The sequence below is a fragment of the Labrus bergylta genome, chromosome 18, assembly GCF_963930695.1.
Source record: "Labrus bergylta chromosome 18, fLabBer1.1, whole genome shotgun sequence".
Classification (NCBI taxonomy): Eukaryota; Metazoa; Chordata; class Actinopteri; order Labriformes; family Labridae; genus Labrus; species Labrus bergylta.
In genome coordinates, this window is record NC_089212.1 from 9349343 (window position 1) to 9366655 (window position 17313).

At 46.1% G+C, this 17313-nt stretch overlaps 1 protein-coding gene across 1 annotated transcript; it reads left to right on the plus strand.

Annotated features, from left to right (window-relative positions):
• The first annotated feature begins 1671 nt into the window (after window positions 1-1671).
• Window positions 1672-16971, plus strand: dact1 (dishevelled-binding antagonist of beta-catenin 1). Its single transcript, XM_020658786.3, has 4 exons — window positions 1672-2458; window positions 6961-7090; window positions 7381-7494; window positions 10749-16971. Exons 1-4 carry the CDS (start codon window positions 2183-2185, stop codon window positions 12860-12862), a joined length of 2634 nt encoding a protein of 877 aa, XP_020514442.2. The 5' UTR covers window positions 1672-2182; the 3' UTR covers window positions 12863-16971.
• Window positions 16972-17313: the final 342 nt, after the last annotated feature.

Sequence of the window (17313 nt, forward strand, 5' to 3'; positions counted from 1 at the left end):
TTCATCCTGAAGGACAGTTTCAACATTCACTTATAAAAAAGAGAAAAACAATCAAACATGAAGTTTTCAGGAAGTGCAACTTTTTGATCCAGTAGATGGCGCCCTTAAGCTCCAGCATGAAACCAAAACAAACTGCTGTTTGGCCACACCTCTTCCATACTGAAGCCTCCACCCTCCTCCAGATACAATGCAATGTCCTGCATTGTTGTGTTAGCATGCTAATGTTAGCGCTCTTTAGTTAGCTCGTAGCTTCACATTGCATGTAAACTGACACAGAATGAGCGTGATCTAAAGACACTTACTAGCATCAAAATAATCAGTGTGTATGTTCTTCTTTTCTCTAGTCCTTCACTAAAACAGCTTTTATACACAAGGGGAGGAGCCGGCCGTCCCGTCCATGTAAACACGTCTCTGACAACAACACAGCCAGCAGGACTCGAGGTTCTGACTCATTGTAGACAGTCATGACTCAGAGACACTTTTACACAGAATAGACTTTATTCATGATATATTTATGTGGAACATGTCGGTCATTCTTCCTTTAAGGAGTTCCTTAACAGAGTCAGATCTCAGTCATGTGATCTGACTCTGACATGAGAGATGCTGCTACAGACCACTCATCACTTTACATCCGAATATCATGATTAATATAATCATAAGTATCAGAATATAAAGATTAATAATAGAACATAAAGATTCTTATAAATATTTTCATATAAACTCTAACGTGTTTTTTTTAATAATCTCAGCTATTTGTCTCATTACATCAGATCGTTTAGGACTTTAGGACCTGAGGGCAGCCTGACCGGAGGAGAGGGCGGGGCTGAGCGACGGAGGGGCGGGGGGGTCAATATCACATCATTAAACACCGCCACACAGGAAACACTTTGAATCTGCCCTTCAAAATAAAGACAACAAAAGTACAGATGAATGTGAAAGAAACCTAAAACAACAAAGGTCTAGAACAAAGTACAGAAGAAGAAATCAGGATGTCTGATACCTGCTGTAGGTAACACTGTGTAACACCTGTTACCTGCTGTAGGTAACACTGTATAACAGACTTGTTACCTGCTGTAGGTAACACTGTATAACAGACTTGTTACCTGCTGTAGGTAACACTGTATAGCAGACCTGTTATCTGCTGTAGGTAACACTGTATAACACCTGTTACCTGTTTATAACCTTTTGTTCTTTGATGTTGTCGCTAACATTAAATCACACTTAATGACGTCATAGAGTTTCTAATTCATAAGAAACATGAATTGACTTATCTGTAGAATCAATCGACGATGATGATAATGATGATGATGATAATGACGTGAATGATACATCAGGATATAAGAGGAGAGGATCTCTGAGCAGATCACTGAGAGGATCACGGAGAGGACCTCTGAGAGGACCTCTGAGAGGATCACTGAGAGGACCTCTGAGAGGATCACTGAGAGGACCTCTGAGAGGATCACTGAGAGGACCTCTGAGAGGATCACTGAGCGGATCTCTGAGCAGATCTCTTTTGTAGTAGAAGTATTTAACAGTACTTAACAGAGACGTTGTCAGCAGGTAACAGGTGTGTTATGCAATATTACCTGCTGATTGGCTGTTCAATGTACCTGTAAAAACAAACAAATCAAAAATATGAACCAGTGAAGTTTTTATTTTTTATTTTTGTCTCTTAAAAAATGAATGCTTTGATTTTTAAATGTGTCTATTTTATTTCGAAGGTGCTTACAGGAAAGGCATATGATCATTGTTGGTGACGTAACTCAGCTCGTTGTTCTTGCAGCGTGGAGGGGGCGGGGCATGTGCTTATGCTGATGGTCAGTCCCTGCAGAGCTTGGGGAGCAGCGGCAGCAGGACGGAGCTCAGGCCGAGTCTGCGTGTCTCTCTGACGGCCCCGCTCATTGCCGCGGCCCCGGGGCATGCTGGGAGTCACCTGGAGACGTGCCTGAGCGGACCCAGGAACCGTTTAACGGATTGTTTACCGGATTGTCCTGTGTAAAGGAGGACCGTGGGACCACCGGTTGCTGCTCGGAGCTGCAGGGAGCGGACTGAGGACCTTTAACCCGCTTTGTTTAACCCGGTGAGTTTGTCCCGGGTTAAGTTCACCGTGGCAGCTGATCCGGCCCCGCACCATGCTGTCTGGACCCCGCAGACCCGGACCCTGATTCTGTCAGACCCCGAGATGCTACAGTCTGGAACCGCGCGGCGGGACGCCGACGCGTCAGAGCGGCTGCGCGCGGTGCGGGAGCGGCTGGAGGCCACCGTGTCCGGGCTGGGGGAGCTGGAGCTGCTGAGGCAACGGCAGGAGGAGCTGGTCCGAGCGGCGCTGGAGCTCCGGGAGGAACTGGAGCAGGAGGAGGAGGAGGAGGAGGAGGAGGAGGAGCGGCGGAGGGAGGCTCAGCTGAGCTCTGAGGAGAAGCTCCTGGAGGAGAACATCCTTCTGCTCCGGAAACAGCTGGTACGTCATGATCTGTCTGCCTCATGACCTGTGACCTCCAACCTCAGTCTGGGCCTGAAAGACTCAGGTGAGGTCAGAGGTCGGGGTTGAAGGCGGGGTCAGCCTGTGTTAATAGAAACATGATACAGAGAGAGGGAGACAGAGAGAGAGAGTGTGTGTGTGTGTGTGTGTGTGTGTGTGTGTGTGTGTGTGTGTGTGTGTGTGTGTGTGTGTGTGTGTGTGTGTGTGTGTGTGTGTGTGTGTGTGTGTGTGTGTGTGTGTGTGTGTGTGTGTGTGTGTGTGTAGTCTGAAATCAATGGATCTGCATACACTTTACAAACGGAGCAAGTCTAAAGCGACTCTTTACAAAGACCCAACATTAATCCACCGTGAGCACAGCATTTAGCAAAGTCACAGTGGAGAGAAACTTTTTTTAAGAGACAGAAACCTGGAACAGAACCAGACTCATGTTGAACAGGCAGAAACCTGGAACAGAACCAGACTCATGATGAACAGACAGAAACCTAGATCAGAACCAGACTCATGTTGAACAGGCAGAAACCCGGAACAGAACCAGACTCATGTTGAACAGGCAGAAACCCGGAACAGAACCAGACTCATGTTGAACAGGCAGAAACCCGGAACAGAACCAGGCTCATGATGAACAGGCAGAAGCCTGGCTCCGCAGAGCAGGTCAGCTGACTGTGTTTCTATGTTCTTTCTATATGTTATTTCTAAACTCGTGAGTTCACCATTTGCTCGTCTCTTAAGCGGAATTTAAACCAATTACAGTTTATTTGTCTCTTTAAGGTGAGAGAATAAACATCCTGATGTCATAAAGCAATGATGTCGTGTGTGTGTGTGTGTGTGTGTGTGTGTGTGTGTGTGTGTGGGGGAGGTTTTATGTTTGACCAGAATTGACTCTTCGAGTCTTATCCCTAGCCCCCCGCGGCTCAGAGAGGATGCTGGGAGATTCAATGATACCAGGTGTGTGTGTGCCTGTGTGTGCGTCTGAGTGTGTGTGTGTCTAATTAAAGAGGCGTGTTGTGGCCTGAAGCAGCTCTCAGTTAATGAACTCTCTCCGGTCGGTTTGTTCAGAGAGTCAGCAGGCAATCAGAGAGAGAGAGACGCAGGCAGACAGGCAGGCAGACAGGCAGAGACAGACAGGAGGACAGGCAGGCAGGCAGACAGACAGGAGGACAGACAGGCAGGCAGGCAGGCAGGCAGGCAGACAGACAGGAGGACAGACAGGCAGGCAGACAGAGACAGACAGACAGGTAGGCAGACAGGCAGGCAGGAGGACAGACAGGAGGACAGACAGACAGATACGCAGACAGACAGACAGGAGGACAGACAGACACGCAGACAGACAGGCAGACAGACAGATAGGCAGACAGACAGACAGACAGGAGGTTTGCTGTTGGCTTATTTTTGTCTGTGTACAGAGTTTATTCATTAAAAATATATCAAGCTATAACGTCCGCAGCAGGTAAACAGACTGTAACATCTGCAGCAGGTAAACAGACTGTAACGTCTGCAGCAGGTAAACAGACTGTAACGTCTGCAGCAGGTAAACAGACTGTAACGTCCGCAGCAGGTAAACAGACTGTAACGTCCGCAGCAGGTAAACAGACTGTAACGTCTGCAGCAGGTAAACAGACTGTAACGTCTGCAGCATGTGTGTGTGTGTGTGTGATGGTGTGTATTTCTGTGTGGGACACAAACACTAACTTTCAGCTGTCGTCTCTGTGCTGCGTTCAGGTGTAACTTTTAACGGGTCATGCAGCGTGGCGGTGAGAAGCTTTGAAGACAAGTTAGTGTGAAGTCTGGAGGTCCTGGAAACTTTTCACATTCACTTTTCAATGCCTTGAAATGTTCAGAGTCAGATGAGTCAGCTGATCCTCATTATTTTTAAAATTTGTATAAAACATTATTTAAAGTCAGTGTGAGAAGGCGTCGGCCATGTTTCTTTATGTTTCAGCAGCTGCTTCATATTTGACAGAAATCTGATCTCAGATCTGTCTGACTCCATACAGACTTCACCTCCTCCTCCTCCTGCTCCTCCTCTTCCTCTTACTCTTACTCCTCCTCTTCCTCTTCCTCCTCCTTGTCTTCCTCCTCCTCCTTCTCCTTCTCCTCCTCCTCCTCCTCCTCTGCTCCTGTTCCTCCTCCTGTGGTTCAGGATATGTTTTCAGGTCAGCTATCTTTCCTGGTTGTTTCTGTGTTGGTGCAGCTGCAGCTCTAAACTTGAATCTGGAGCAGATTAGCCCCCCCTCCCCTCCTGCTCTTCCTCCCCCCTGTGAGGAGGAACAAATGGAGATTCCTTTGAGCTGCTGAAACTCTGCAGATCGACTTTCAGCTCTGAGACGAGCAGCTGAGAGACAAACAGAGAGCTGTGTGCTCCTCCTTCATGTCCAGACATCTCCTTTAGATTAGACTAGAATCAGTCCCAGTCTGGACCTTTACTTAGACCAGGACCAAAATCATCTTAATGATAATTAAGAATCTGGAGTCAAGAGCTTTACTTAGACCATTTCCAGGATCTCATACATGATGATGATAAATCTGGAGTTTAGAGTTTTACCAGGACCAGGACCAGGGTCAGGGTCTCTAACATGTTGATGTTGAATCTGAGCGTTACGGTTACTTTCTCACCATGACCAGAATTCTGTTTAACCAATCACAAAAGATCTCTTCTGATGATGGCGTGGGCCACGCTGCATGACAGGAAGTGTCACGCTCGTAGTTCTGATGACCACTGACTCCAGACCTCGTTCATGGTTTGGGATAAAGTAATGAAGGAAGTGTGAGAGTGACATCACTTCCGGTTGAGTCTCAGCTGTCAGCAGGTTGATTGACAGGACGAACAGCTGGAGGAGCGTCAGTGTGTGTTTGAACACGCCGCTCATACCAGAGAGCAGCTGTACGCACGCGCGCACACACACACATACACACACACACACACACACGCACAAACACACATACACACATGCACGTACACACACACACACACACACACACACACACACACACATACACACACACACACACGTGCACAAACACACACAACTGGTTCATATAACTGGTTTGTATGACTGGTGTGCAGTGGGAGCTATGGTCTGGTTCAGTATCAGAAGCTTGTTTCTGCAGCTCAGTCAGAGGAATGCAGCACATGACCTGAGAGCTGCATAACCCGCATGTTTCTATCTCTGCTCTGTGTGTGTGTGTGTGTGTGTGTGTGTGTGTGTGTGTGTGTGTGTGTGTGTGTGTGTGTGTGTGTGTGTGTGTGTGTGTGTGTGTGTGTGTGTGTGTGTGTGTGTGTGTGTGTGTGTGTGTGTGTGTGTGTGTGTGTGTGTGTGTGTGTGTGTGTGTGTGTGTGTGTGTGTGTGTGTGTGTGTGTGTGTGTGTGTGTGTAGAACCAGGTGATAATCAGCAGGTATGTAAACAGCTGATCTTATCTGTCTGTGAGCCTGAAGCTGCAGATCCCTATCAGACTCTGACAGGTCACATGACCTGACCAGCACTGGATCACATAGACCTGAATCACATAAACATGGATCACATAAACATGGATCACATAGACCTGAATCATATAGACCTGAATCACATAGACCTGAATCACATAAACATGGATCACATAGACCTGGATCACATAGACCTGAATCACATAAACATGGATCACATAGACCTGAATCACATAGACCTGGATCACATAGACCCGAATCACATAGACCTGGATCACTTAGACCTGAATCACATAGACCTGAATCACATAGACCTGAATCACATAAACATGGATCACATAAACATGGATCACATAGACCTGAATCATATAGACCTGAATCACATAGACCTGAATCACATAAACATGGATCACATAGACCTGAATCACATAGACCTGGATCATATAGACCTGAATCACATAGACCCGAATCACATAGACCTGAATCACATAAACATGGATCACATAGACCTGAATCACATAGACCTGGATCATATAGACCCGAATCACATAGACCCGAATCACATAGACCTGGATCACATAGACCTGAGTTTCTCAGAGTCTGACCAGCTCACTTGTCGTAGATAATGTCATCAGGGGTTGATGTGCTTTCACATGTTTACACCTTAATGGAACCCAGACTGGACTAGGACTGAGCATGCTCTACAGTTCTGACTCAGGGCATGCTGAGTCAGCTGAAATGTTCAGAGCATGATAGTCGTCCATGTTTTCATCATTGAACACGCTTTTCTGCGTGCTGACTCGTTTGTCATTGACAGGTCGACAGGAAGAAGGTCCAATAGCAGTGTTTCCCCTAGGTTTAGAGGTAGGTAGTAGGTAGGTACTATTCAGTGTTTTTAGGTAGGGGAAACACTGAATAGTAACTATTAGATAGGCCACCTAGCCACCTACTGTTGAGGAGTATGATCATACGCTTCTGGATCCTCCCTCAGAGCGCGCATACTGAGACATGACAATAGAAAACTACAATGGACTAATGTGTGTGTGTGTGTGTGTTTAGAACTGCCTGCGGAGGAGAGACACCGGACTCATCAGTCAGCTTCAGGAGCTCGACCGACAGATCAGTGACCTGCGCCTAGACACCGAGCCGCCACATGACCCGCCGGAGACCGACAGCAGACCCAGTTCAGGTATGAGGAGGAAACACACTGGGTTTACTGGTGAACCAAACAGACTCAGAGCATTGTCTTAACTGCACTAAAACATTGGCAAAATGTGTAGAAGAGGGAGGAGCTTAAGAGGAGGGAGGGGCTTACTTGGACCATGTGCGGCTCTAACTGAGCTAGTATGTCTGTTATATGAAAATGTGTCGGGAAAAAACTGAATCGTTGACGAATATTTCTGAGGAACCATCCATGAACACAAGCTAAACATGACTCAGCTGTTTTTTTTAACCATTTCATCTCTGCCCCCACCCCAGGTTTCTATGAGCTCAGTGATGCGGCGTCTGGCTCGCTCTCCAACTCGTCTAACTCGGTCTTCAGTGAGTGTTTCTGTTCGACAGCCGACGCTGACGGACGACTCCCATCTACAGGTAAACAAAGTCCATACTAATACACAACAAACACACACAACTAATACACAACAAACACACACAACTAATACACAACAAACACTCACAACTAATACACAACAAACACACACAACTAATACACAACAAACACACATCAAACACACTCAACTAATACACAACTAATACACAACAAACACACATCAAACTCACACAACTAATACACAACAAACACACACCAAACACACACAACTAATACACAACAAACACACAACAAACACACACAACTAATACACACAACTAATACACAACAAACACACACAACTACTACACAACTAATACTCACCATCTCAGCGGCAGTAGCTCAGTCTGTAGGGACTTGGGTTGGGAACCAGTGGGTCGCCGGTTCAAGTCCTGGTGCGGACCAAATATGAAAGTTTGTCTGGTAGCTTCTGAGCACTGCTGAGGTGCCCCTGAGCAAGGCACCAAATCCCCTCCAATAAACTGAGACACAGAACCAGTAAAAACAGAAATTTCCCCTTGCGGGGATCAATAAAGTAAATCTTAATCTTATTTTGAGGAGGAGGGGCTATTGAGTTCTGCTCTTCATGCGTTGTTTGGGGTCTTTGAACAGGTAAGAGGTTCTTACAGAACTCGGTATGAAATGTTTCCATTATTATTTTGTCCCATTTGTCAAAGTCCTGATTGAATTTTGGTCCCCAGATTTTGCTGCCATACAGAATAATTGGTTCTAACTCAAATTGGAACATTTTGAGCCAGATTTGAATTGGGATGTTAAATTTGACATTTCTTCTGATGGCTCTCTCGTCCCTTTATAAACATCAGTATATATCTCAGCAGCGAGGTGTGACTGGAGAGCCGACCTGTTCTTTAAAGTATTTCATCTTGTGTTGAATCAGTAATCAAGCTGTTGACTGTGGGGCGGGTTCTTGTGTGCTTCGGCTCTTGGTGGTTGTGAAAACTGAGGTGTGTCTCTCCTGATGGAGCAGACTGAACAAACATGGTTCTGTGTCTCAGTTTATTCAGCAGATCAAATCATGAGATCCGTAAATGAAGCGTCTCCTCTGACGTGTAAAACAAACTCAGGTGGAACGAATAAGAGCATTAATCTTATCAGTCACACATCAGACTTTCCCACAAACACGTCTGAGTATCTGTGTGGGAGGGGTCACCGCTGTGCCCTGCTGACACAGCTTCAGGTCCTTAGAGGCTAACAGGGATGCTAACTTCTGTCTCCTAGGAGTAAGTAGTGTCTGTAGTCCGTCAGCTCTCTGACATATTCATCATGTTCCCTTCACATCAGGCCTGGAGCAGAGCACAAAGAGTTAACTTTTCTCAGCCCTCTGTCTCCACACCAAAGAATTTTCCACTTAGTAATGCTCGTGCTCTCCATCAGCCGATCCACACAGAATCATGGCAGCACTCAGCTGAGCCTCATCAGGACTGAATCCACTCCCATCACTGACTTTCTGTGAACCAGCACGGTCACACTGAATCATTCAAATACCATCTGTGAGAGTCTGCAGCTGGATCTGTTGGCAGCAGAACCTTTCCTAGTATAACTTTCTTTAAGCCACCCGATGGATGAGATAAAAACATCTTCATCTGCTCATGACATATTTCTGCCTTCTTGTCAAACATTCTTTTTTTGTCTCTGACGACAGGGATTGTTCCAGAGGACTTCCGAGTTACTAAAGTGATTCCAATGTTTAAAGCAGGTGATCCCAGCTCTTTTAATAGTTAGAGACCTATCTCTATCTTGCCCTGTTTTCAAAAATACTAGAAAAGGATTCTCTTTCACCGTAATTCAAACTCTATTCGTTATAAACATTGATATGGTTTCAGGAGAAATCATTGGGTAAACCATGATCTTTTCAATTGTTTCTGTCAAGGATCGCTACTCCGACAAAGCCAGGCGGCACTGCAGGGTTCCACAGGGGTCGTTATTATTTCTTATCTACATATATTTGTTACAATGTTACAATTCACTTAGCAGACGCTTTTATCCAAAGCGACGTAAATCAGAGAGTCAGTACAACACCAATGCACCGAAGCAGTGGGAGCAATGCAGGGTTAAGTGTCTTGCCCAAGGACACATCGGACACGTTGGCCAGCTGGGGATTGAACCCTTGACCTCCCGGTTGAGAGGTGACGACTCTACCAACTTAGCCACAGCCGCCCATATTATATTTAATATTATATATTATACTATATTTGTATCATGTTTCACATGTTCGTTCTCCAATAATGTTTGCAGATGACACAACCCTCGTTTTCTCATTCTAATTTGGATTCTTTGATGAGGGATGCTAATATTGGTTAAACTGATTATTTTTGAAATGGTTTCAATTAAATAAATTATCCTTGAATATAAAAAAAAGTATATTATATTAAGGATTTGTCCAAAATGACAATCGATTATGTTGAGATGCCCCAGGTATCAACTAGGAGATTTCTGGGACTTTGATGAGAATTAGAGTTGGAGAGAACAGATCGACTGTTAGCAGAAAATAAACAAATATTTGGTATTATTGGAAGTGTCAGTCATCTCGTCTCCTTACTCTTTATATATAGTTATAGTTATATTTATCCTGATCTTATCGTCCAGAAAGGATTTGTCAGGATGGCGATCAGAGTCTGGTTCTTCTTCTGCTCCTTTGTTTGAGAAGCTCCAGATTCTGAATATGTATAACATCGATCTTTCATAAATATGTGTTTTTACTGATAAAACATGGAGTGAAGGGAATATCTCTGAGCACTTCAAGAGTTACTTTATTCTTACTCCATTGGTGCTCAACCGTCCAGCTTCAGATCTTCATGTTGTAATGTTTGACAAGCAGAAGTCGACTCTCCATTCCTTTCAGAAGCAGCAGATTATAGAATATGTATTCCATCTTTCAAAAACCTGCTGCTCAGTGAAATGTGACAAAAAACAAACATTGAACTGCTCGTCCTTAACGACTCATTATCCATGTATACATGGTTCATCAGAATGACTCATACGTTTTGGTTTTGGTTTTCTGCTTGTGTTTGTCATTGTATGCAGTTAATACATTTTCTCTACATATCTGTGAACACGTTCTTTTCTGCATCTTAATTGTTTAGTTGTTTTTTAATTTGATGATATTTTAGCATTGTGTAGGTGGAGGCTTCAAATGAGCTCTTTGAGTTTTCTGCACTGAATCTTGTCGATTTTGTTATTTGTTTAATATGTTACTGTGCAAATAAATAAATCTCTCTCTCTCTTTATCCTTCAGACGAGCTGGTCAGCTGTTTGGACTGTGATGGTCTGGTTGGAGGACTTTGTGATGACTCGTCTATCTGTGGTACAGTCCGCCGTTCACTCTCTGCTCCTCACCCCCCCACTGTGGACTCCATCTCTTCTGTCTCTTCCTGTGACTCTCAGTCTAAGTACCACTGTGACCTGGTGGCCAGGAACGGCTGTGAAGTGTACCGCTACCCGAGCCCGCTGCACGCTGTGGCGGTGCAGAGCCCGGTCTTCCTGCAGAAGTTGTGCCATGGCGGTCTCGGCATAGAAGAAGGAGCTCTGAAGAGTTCTGTAGAAGGACTTAAAGCAGACTGTGTCCTTCAGTCTGATCCTGTTTCCGCTTCGTCTGTCCCTCAGAGCTCCTCCTGGCCCGCCCCCTCTTCTTCTTCTCTAACGCTGTCACAGAAGCGACTGGACGGCTACATCTTCAGTCTGCTGCAGAGGAGGGCCCTGCCAGTCAGGACCAACAGACCCAGGACCAGTATCAGCACAGAGCCATCAAAGAGCGTGTTGAGGCCGGTTGGTCTCTGTGGGAGGCAGCTCTCTGCTCCCTGCTCAGGGGGTGGTACTGGGACTCTGAGGGGTTCTGAACACAGACCCCCATGGTCTGCAGGAGGAGCAGACGGAGCCTTCTCCTCGTCTTCTCAGAGGCAGTGGTTCACTGAAAGTAAAGGTGAGCAGGAGACTTTTTACCCAGACGGAAACATGATGCACAATGTCTTCAAGTTTCCCCATAGTGACTTTTCTCCTCTGAGTAACAACATCCACCCAGTCTGTTCTGTCCCAGAGCCCGATGTTAACTCAAGCACCAACAGTCTACTCAGACTGAGAGAGAACAGGAAATATCCTCCTCCATCAGCAGCGTCCACAGCTACTCTGCCCAAAGATGTCAGAGATTTGGGCTGTCCCAAAGCTAACTCCTCCCCCAAGAAGCCACCATATTTCCCTCCTGACCAGGAGCTGCTCTTCAAATCACCTTCAACCATCAGAAAAAAGTCAGCTACGCCCAAGAACAGTCCTACACTTGTGCCAACAGGTCACACTGAGAGCACTGAGATGTCAGTGACTAATAAAACAGGTGTAGGTGTTTCGTCTCACAGTCTGGATGAAGCAGGAGGACGGAGTCGTGTGGTTGAGAGCAGGTCCCCCCCAACCCAGCAGCAGGACATCAAACTGTGTCAGGGAGGAGACAGCGATATAAGGACAGTCAGAGTGAAGAGTGCCACCCTGAAGACGAGTCAGACCACTGAACACAGCGAAAGACGAGGGGACAGGTACCACTACAGGTCTAGCTCTAAAAAGTCCCGTCTGCTGGAGGACGGAGGCCCAACCCACATCAGAACCTCCAGGAGAGCAACAGGGTGCACCAATAGGACATCCTCCTCTAGAGTCAAACGCCTCCCTGCGTCCATCCCAGAGGGCCGAGTCCTTGACCAACAAACCACATCCACACTGAGCAGTGTGCGTTCAGGTTCATCCAGGCACTATCACCACGGAAACCATCACCATGGAAGTAACCGTCACCATCATGGTCACCACCATCATGGTCACCACCACGGACGTGACCAGGTTGCAATAGTTGCCAAACCAAAGTACAAACGTACGTTGCCTTACGATGAAGCATTCAGACGCGCTCAGCGACGTAAGAGAAAGGAGCTGCTGAGTCGTTGTGCCGCATGCCGATTCCTCCCCTCTGATGGGGCTTTGAGCAGCCCGTATGCCTATACAGCAGGAAGTGACTCTGAGTACTCAGCCGAGTGTGCATCGCTCTTTCACTCCACCATCGTGGACACCAGTGAGGATGAGAGGTCCAACTACACTGCCAACCGCTTCGGAGACAGCGAGTCCAGCGACGACGAGTATGTGGAGGAGAGCACCACCGCCAGTGATACAGAGGAGAGTGGGGGAGGTGGGGCAGGGGGTGGCACAGGTGGTCTGGGGAGGGGGTGGAGCCAGTTAGAGGAAACAGAAGCCAGGGCGACAGGAAAGGACATGAGGTCAGCTCATACAAAGGCCTTTGTCAAAATAAAGGCATCCCAAACCCTGAAGAAGAAGATCCTCCGGTTCAGGTCAGGTTCTCTCAAACTCATGACCACGGTGTGAGTCAGCAGGAAGCCCTGTCCCCTACCTACCACACAGAATAAAAGCCCTGCCCCCTTCATGCCACACAGGACCAGAGCACCAGGCCCCTTACCTACCGCACAGGATCATAGCCCTGCTCTACCTGTCACAGGGCCAGAGCCCTGCCCCCTACTCGTCATGTATAATCAGAGCCCTGCCCCCTACCTGTCCCGCAGAACCAGAGCTCTTCCCCCCACTTGTCAAAAATAATCAGAGCCCCGCCTCCTAACTGGCACAGGATTAGAGCCCTGCTAGAGCCCTCCTCCTCACACCCTGTCCTCCTCACATCCTGTCCCCCTCACACCCTGTCCCCCTCACACCCTGTCCTCCTCACTTGAACCTGAAGATCAGGTACCTCAGCACTGGACTCTTATAGACCCTGTCATATTCTTACTGAACTCAGCTCCTGATATCAAACAAACACTCACAGCTGACAAAACACTGAACAAGTGTGACTTTAAAAAGTAATATTAATGTAAATGAAAGTTTCTAACAAGCAGCCAGGATGGATGCATCCATGAATGCAGCAGGTAAATTTTGTAAAGATGAAGGTTTGTACAGAGTTTGTTCAGCCCATCAGATTGGCCTCCTTCACCTCACTCTGTCTTTAATTGGCCAACCAGTGCATCAGAAAGTTTTAACTGAGATCAGAGATCAGGACTCTGTCTGCTTCTGAGTCTTCTGGTCTCTGTTGAACTGAGTCAACTGGTCCCTGTTGAACTTAGTCTTCTGGTCTCTGTTGAACTGAGTCCTCTGGTCTTTGGTTGGGTCCTTCACAAAGTTCTTCAGATGGTTCCTCACATGTTAAAGACGTCATCTTCAGAAGGTTCTTGAGCATGTCTTCTGGATGGTTCTTCAGGTGTTGGGGTTGAGGGTTCAGGTCTAATGGATGGTTCTTCAGGTGTTGCTGTTGGGGTCGAGGGTTCAGGTCTAATGGATGGTTCTTCAGGTGTTGCTGTTGGGGTCGAGGGTTCAGGTCTTCTGGATGGTTCTTCAGGTGTTGCTGTTGGGGTCGAGGGTTCAGGTCTTCTGGATGGTTCTTCAGGTGTTGGGGTCGAGGGTTCAGGTCTTCTGGATGGTTCTTCAGGTGTTGGGGTCGAGGGTTCAGGTCTTCTGGATGGTTCTTCAGGTGTCGAGGGTTCAGGTCTTCTGGATGGTTCTTCAGTGTTGGGGTTGAGGGTTCAGGCCTTCTGGATGGTTCTGCTGGTGTTGCTGTCGGGGTTGAGGGTTCAGGTCTCCTGGATGGTTCTTCAGGTGTTGCTGTCGGGGTTCAGGTCTTCTGGATGGTTCTTCAGGTGTTGCTGTTGGGGTGGAGGGTTCAGGCCGTCTCTTTATTTCCTGCACTTTGAGACGCACGCTCAGCAGACAGGACGGGCAGTTGAAGCCTTTAAGTCTGTTTATGTACGTAGTCTTCTTTAGTATTTATGATTACATGATGTTTGGTTGTAGCGCACGCCACATGTCTGTACACGCTTCTCTTCGTTACGTCGGGCTGAATGAGTTGGCTCGGTTTGATGAAAGCTATTTAAACCTAATATATATTTGCTTGGTACATATAGGATGCTACACAAGGTACTGACTGACAGCCGGTCAAGGCTGCACTTTTTATAATGTTTATACTCTCAGCCTGATGTGTCTTTATTATGACTGTCACCACTGTTGCCATAACAACATGTTAATACAGCTTTTAGATATGAGTGGAAACCAGGTTTATATTTACCCTGTTTATTTTAGGAGAACTCCATGGTTTGTTGAAATAAAAAGTACTGAAGTTTGAAATAACCATGTGTTTCATCAGAGTGTCGGAGAGGAACCAATCCATCACACGTGTCCAGGAGTTTATCAGGAGATCATTAAAATGAATGAATGACCAAATAATGGGTGTCTAGGACATATTTTCTGTTGCCATGGTAACAAACCAACAAACCGTACTATCGTACTTTAAAAATCTCTACCAGAGTCTAAAAAGAATCTTCACACTTCAGAGGATCAATTTTTTTAAATGAAACTCAAATGTTTGTCCATCTGTTACAAACATGTGACTAGCTTAGCTTAGCACAAAGACTGGAAGCAGGAAACAGTTAGCCCCTATAGCTACAGAACGGCTAGCCCATTCAGTGTAACATGAGGGTTGTGTTGGGTGTTTGCATGCAGGCTACATGGACTGTGTTATGGTTGCTAAAGCAGTTAGCATATAGCATAAGTAAGTATGGTAAGGTTGGTACAGCTAGAATGTAGGAATGTTACTGAAGTGCATGGAAAGTGTTAGCCCAGTGTTCTTCAACTAGGACTTAGCTAACACTTAATGTTTTCAACATGTGTGTTTATTAAAGATGTTTATAAAGGAAGAGTAAGAGTGTGTGTTGAATTAGCAGGCTAGCATGTTAGCTCTGTTGCCACTATGCTAAATCACTGCAATATGTTAAAATATCTCTATAATAAGTGTATTAAATGTTATCCTAGCCAAGCCTAGCTTCTCTTCCTGTTAGTAATCAAATTACTTAAACTTTCAGGTTTTAAGCGCTGCTTCCTGTCTCTTTGCTAAGCTAAGCTAATCTCCTCCTGATAGAGATGATATGATTTTCAGAGCAATGAACACAAAGACCTAATTAAACAGCAGTTGAACATTTTAAAGGGATACTTCATCAATTGGCATTAAGCTTTGTATCATTAGAAACCTGGTAGTATTTTTGAATGGTCGTGCATCCCTCCCTCATTTTCCCCTCAGATGGGAAATCTTTGTATTTCTAAGTCTGAAAAGGAGCTTCCAGTGACGCAAAATGAGTGCGGTTAGCGGGGTGAATGTACAATGCTAGTTCCTCATATTTTCGACCACTGAAGCTACAGACCAATCACAGATCAGTGGGTGGGAACTCACTCCCAGAATCGAAACTTAACGTCCACCATATTGCTTGGAAGCTATGCTAACAGGCTCTTTGGAGAAAGCTGATAATGGCAAAATATGAATGTAGCGGCGAGACGGCTGCTGCCGAAAGGCCGGTCTTGTGTTTTGGCTGCTGCGTCCGCTGCCTGCCGGGGCCGCCACTGTCCGCCGCTAACGCCACTCACCGGGACACAAGACCGGCCTGTCTGCACCAACCGTCTCGTGGCTATATTGCTATATTGCTGGCCGCGGCGGCGGTGAGGACGAGGAGCCCGGGCCGGCTCGAGCTGGGGCGGACTTGTAGTGTCGGTGCTCTCACTGTTTGCCTATGGACACAGACATAGAGTCTGTGTTCTGCCAGGAATTTCCAAGATACCAATTCCTCCTGGAAGAAATCTCTGAATCAGCTTTACCTCAAAATTAATTTCACATTTCTACTACATGTATGACCCAATGTCAATACAGATTCATGTTTCAACGGGTGAAGTATCCCTTTAACTGTTTCAGGCTGCAGACGTGTTTTTCTCTGAGAGGCTGAACATGAGAAATTCTGCAGTCTGTTTTGAAATGATCCAGATATAAATCAGAGTCAAATATAAATTTAGAGATAAGTCAGAAATAAATCCGACATAAATAACTCTAGTTCATCTTTAAACAGAGTGTTCAGCCGTCATTTCATTTCTCTGTTCAGTTATTTTCACTTTCTCTCCTGAAACCGTCAAACGTGCTCTGAGGTTTGTTCTTCTCCCTGTAAATGATCTGATCTGTACTCGACTGTTACTGAGAGAGAGAGAGTGTGTGTGTGTGAATACAACTTTATGCTGGTGCTTAACCTTTTTACGCTTCATTAAACGTGGACTTGAACACTTCATTGTTCTGCCTTCTTCTGTTTCCTCTGACCTCAAATCCTAATTTTACCAGGTTTTTTGTCCCAGTTTGACTACAGTTACCCCCCTCCCCCCCTCCCTCCAACCACATGTAAGGGCTTAATGTAGGATGACCATACGTCGCGATTAGAGCAGAACTGTCCGTGTCCCCACAAATATCTATAAACCCTCACATGTCCCGGTTTTGAACAGAACCTGTCCTGTCCAGAATGCTTTGCCTGCATCGTGTCCTGTCTGCAGACTCAGCACGCTGTCCTCCTGTTTATGTTTAATGAAAATAAAGTGACTACAGCACGCTGATGGATGAGCTGTCTGCAGGAGCTGCTGACTTTGTGTGTGTGTTTGTGTCATAGGATTTGTGCAGTGAACTAGACGAACAACATTTGCAAGTCCTATGCCATTCAGTACGTCTCTGATCTTTAATGTTATGAGAGTTGACAACTCAAAGATCTCCTGATAACAACTGAGATAACACACACGCACGCACACACACAAACACACAGTGAGCAGTGAACACAGCAGAGGCCGCAGGAGTCTGGTGGTAGAGAACAGGGCATGTATTCACACAGTGTGCTCTGTCTTCAGTCCACACATGTTTTTATTTATCTTTAGCTGCTTCTTTCAGGACAGTGAAGGCTACAGTCAGTGCTCTGTTTTCCTGA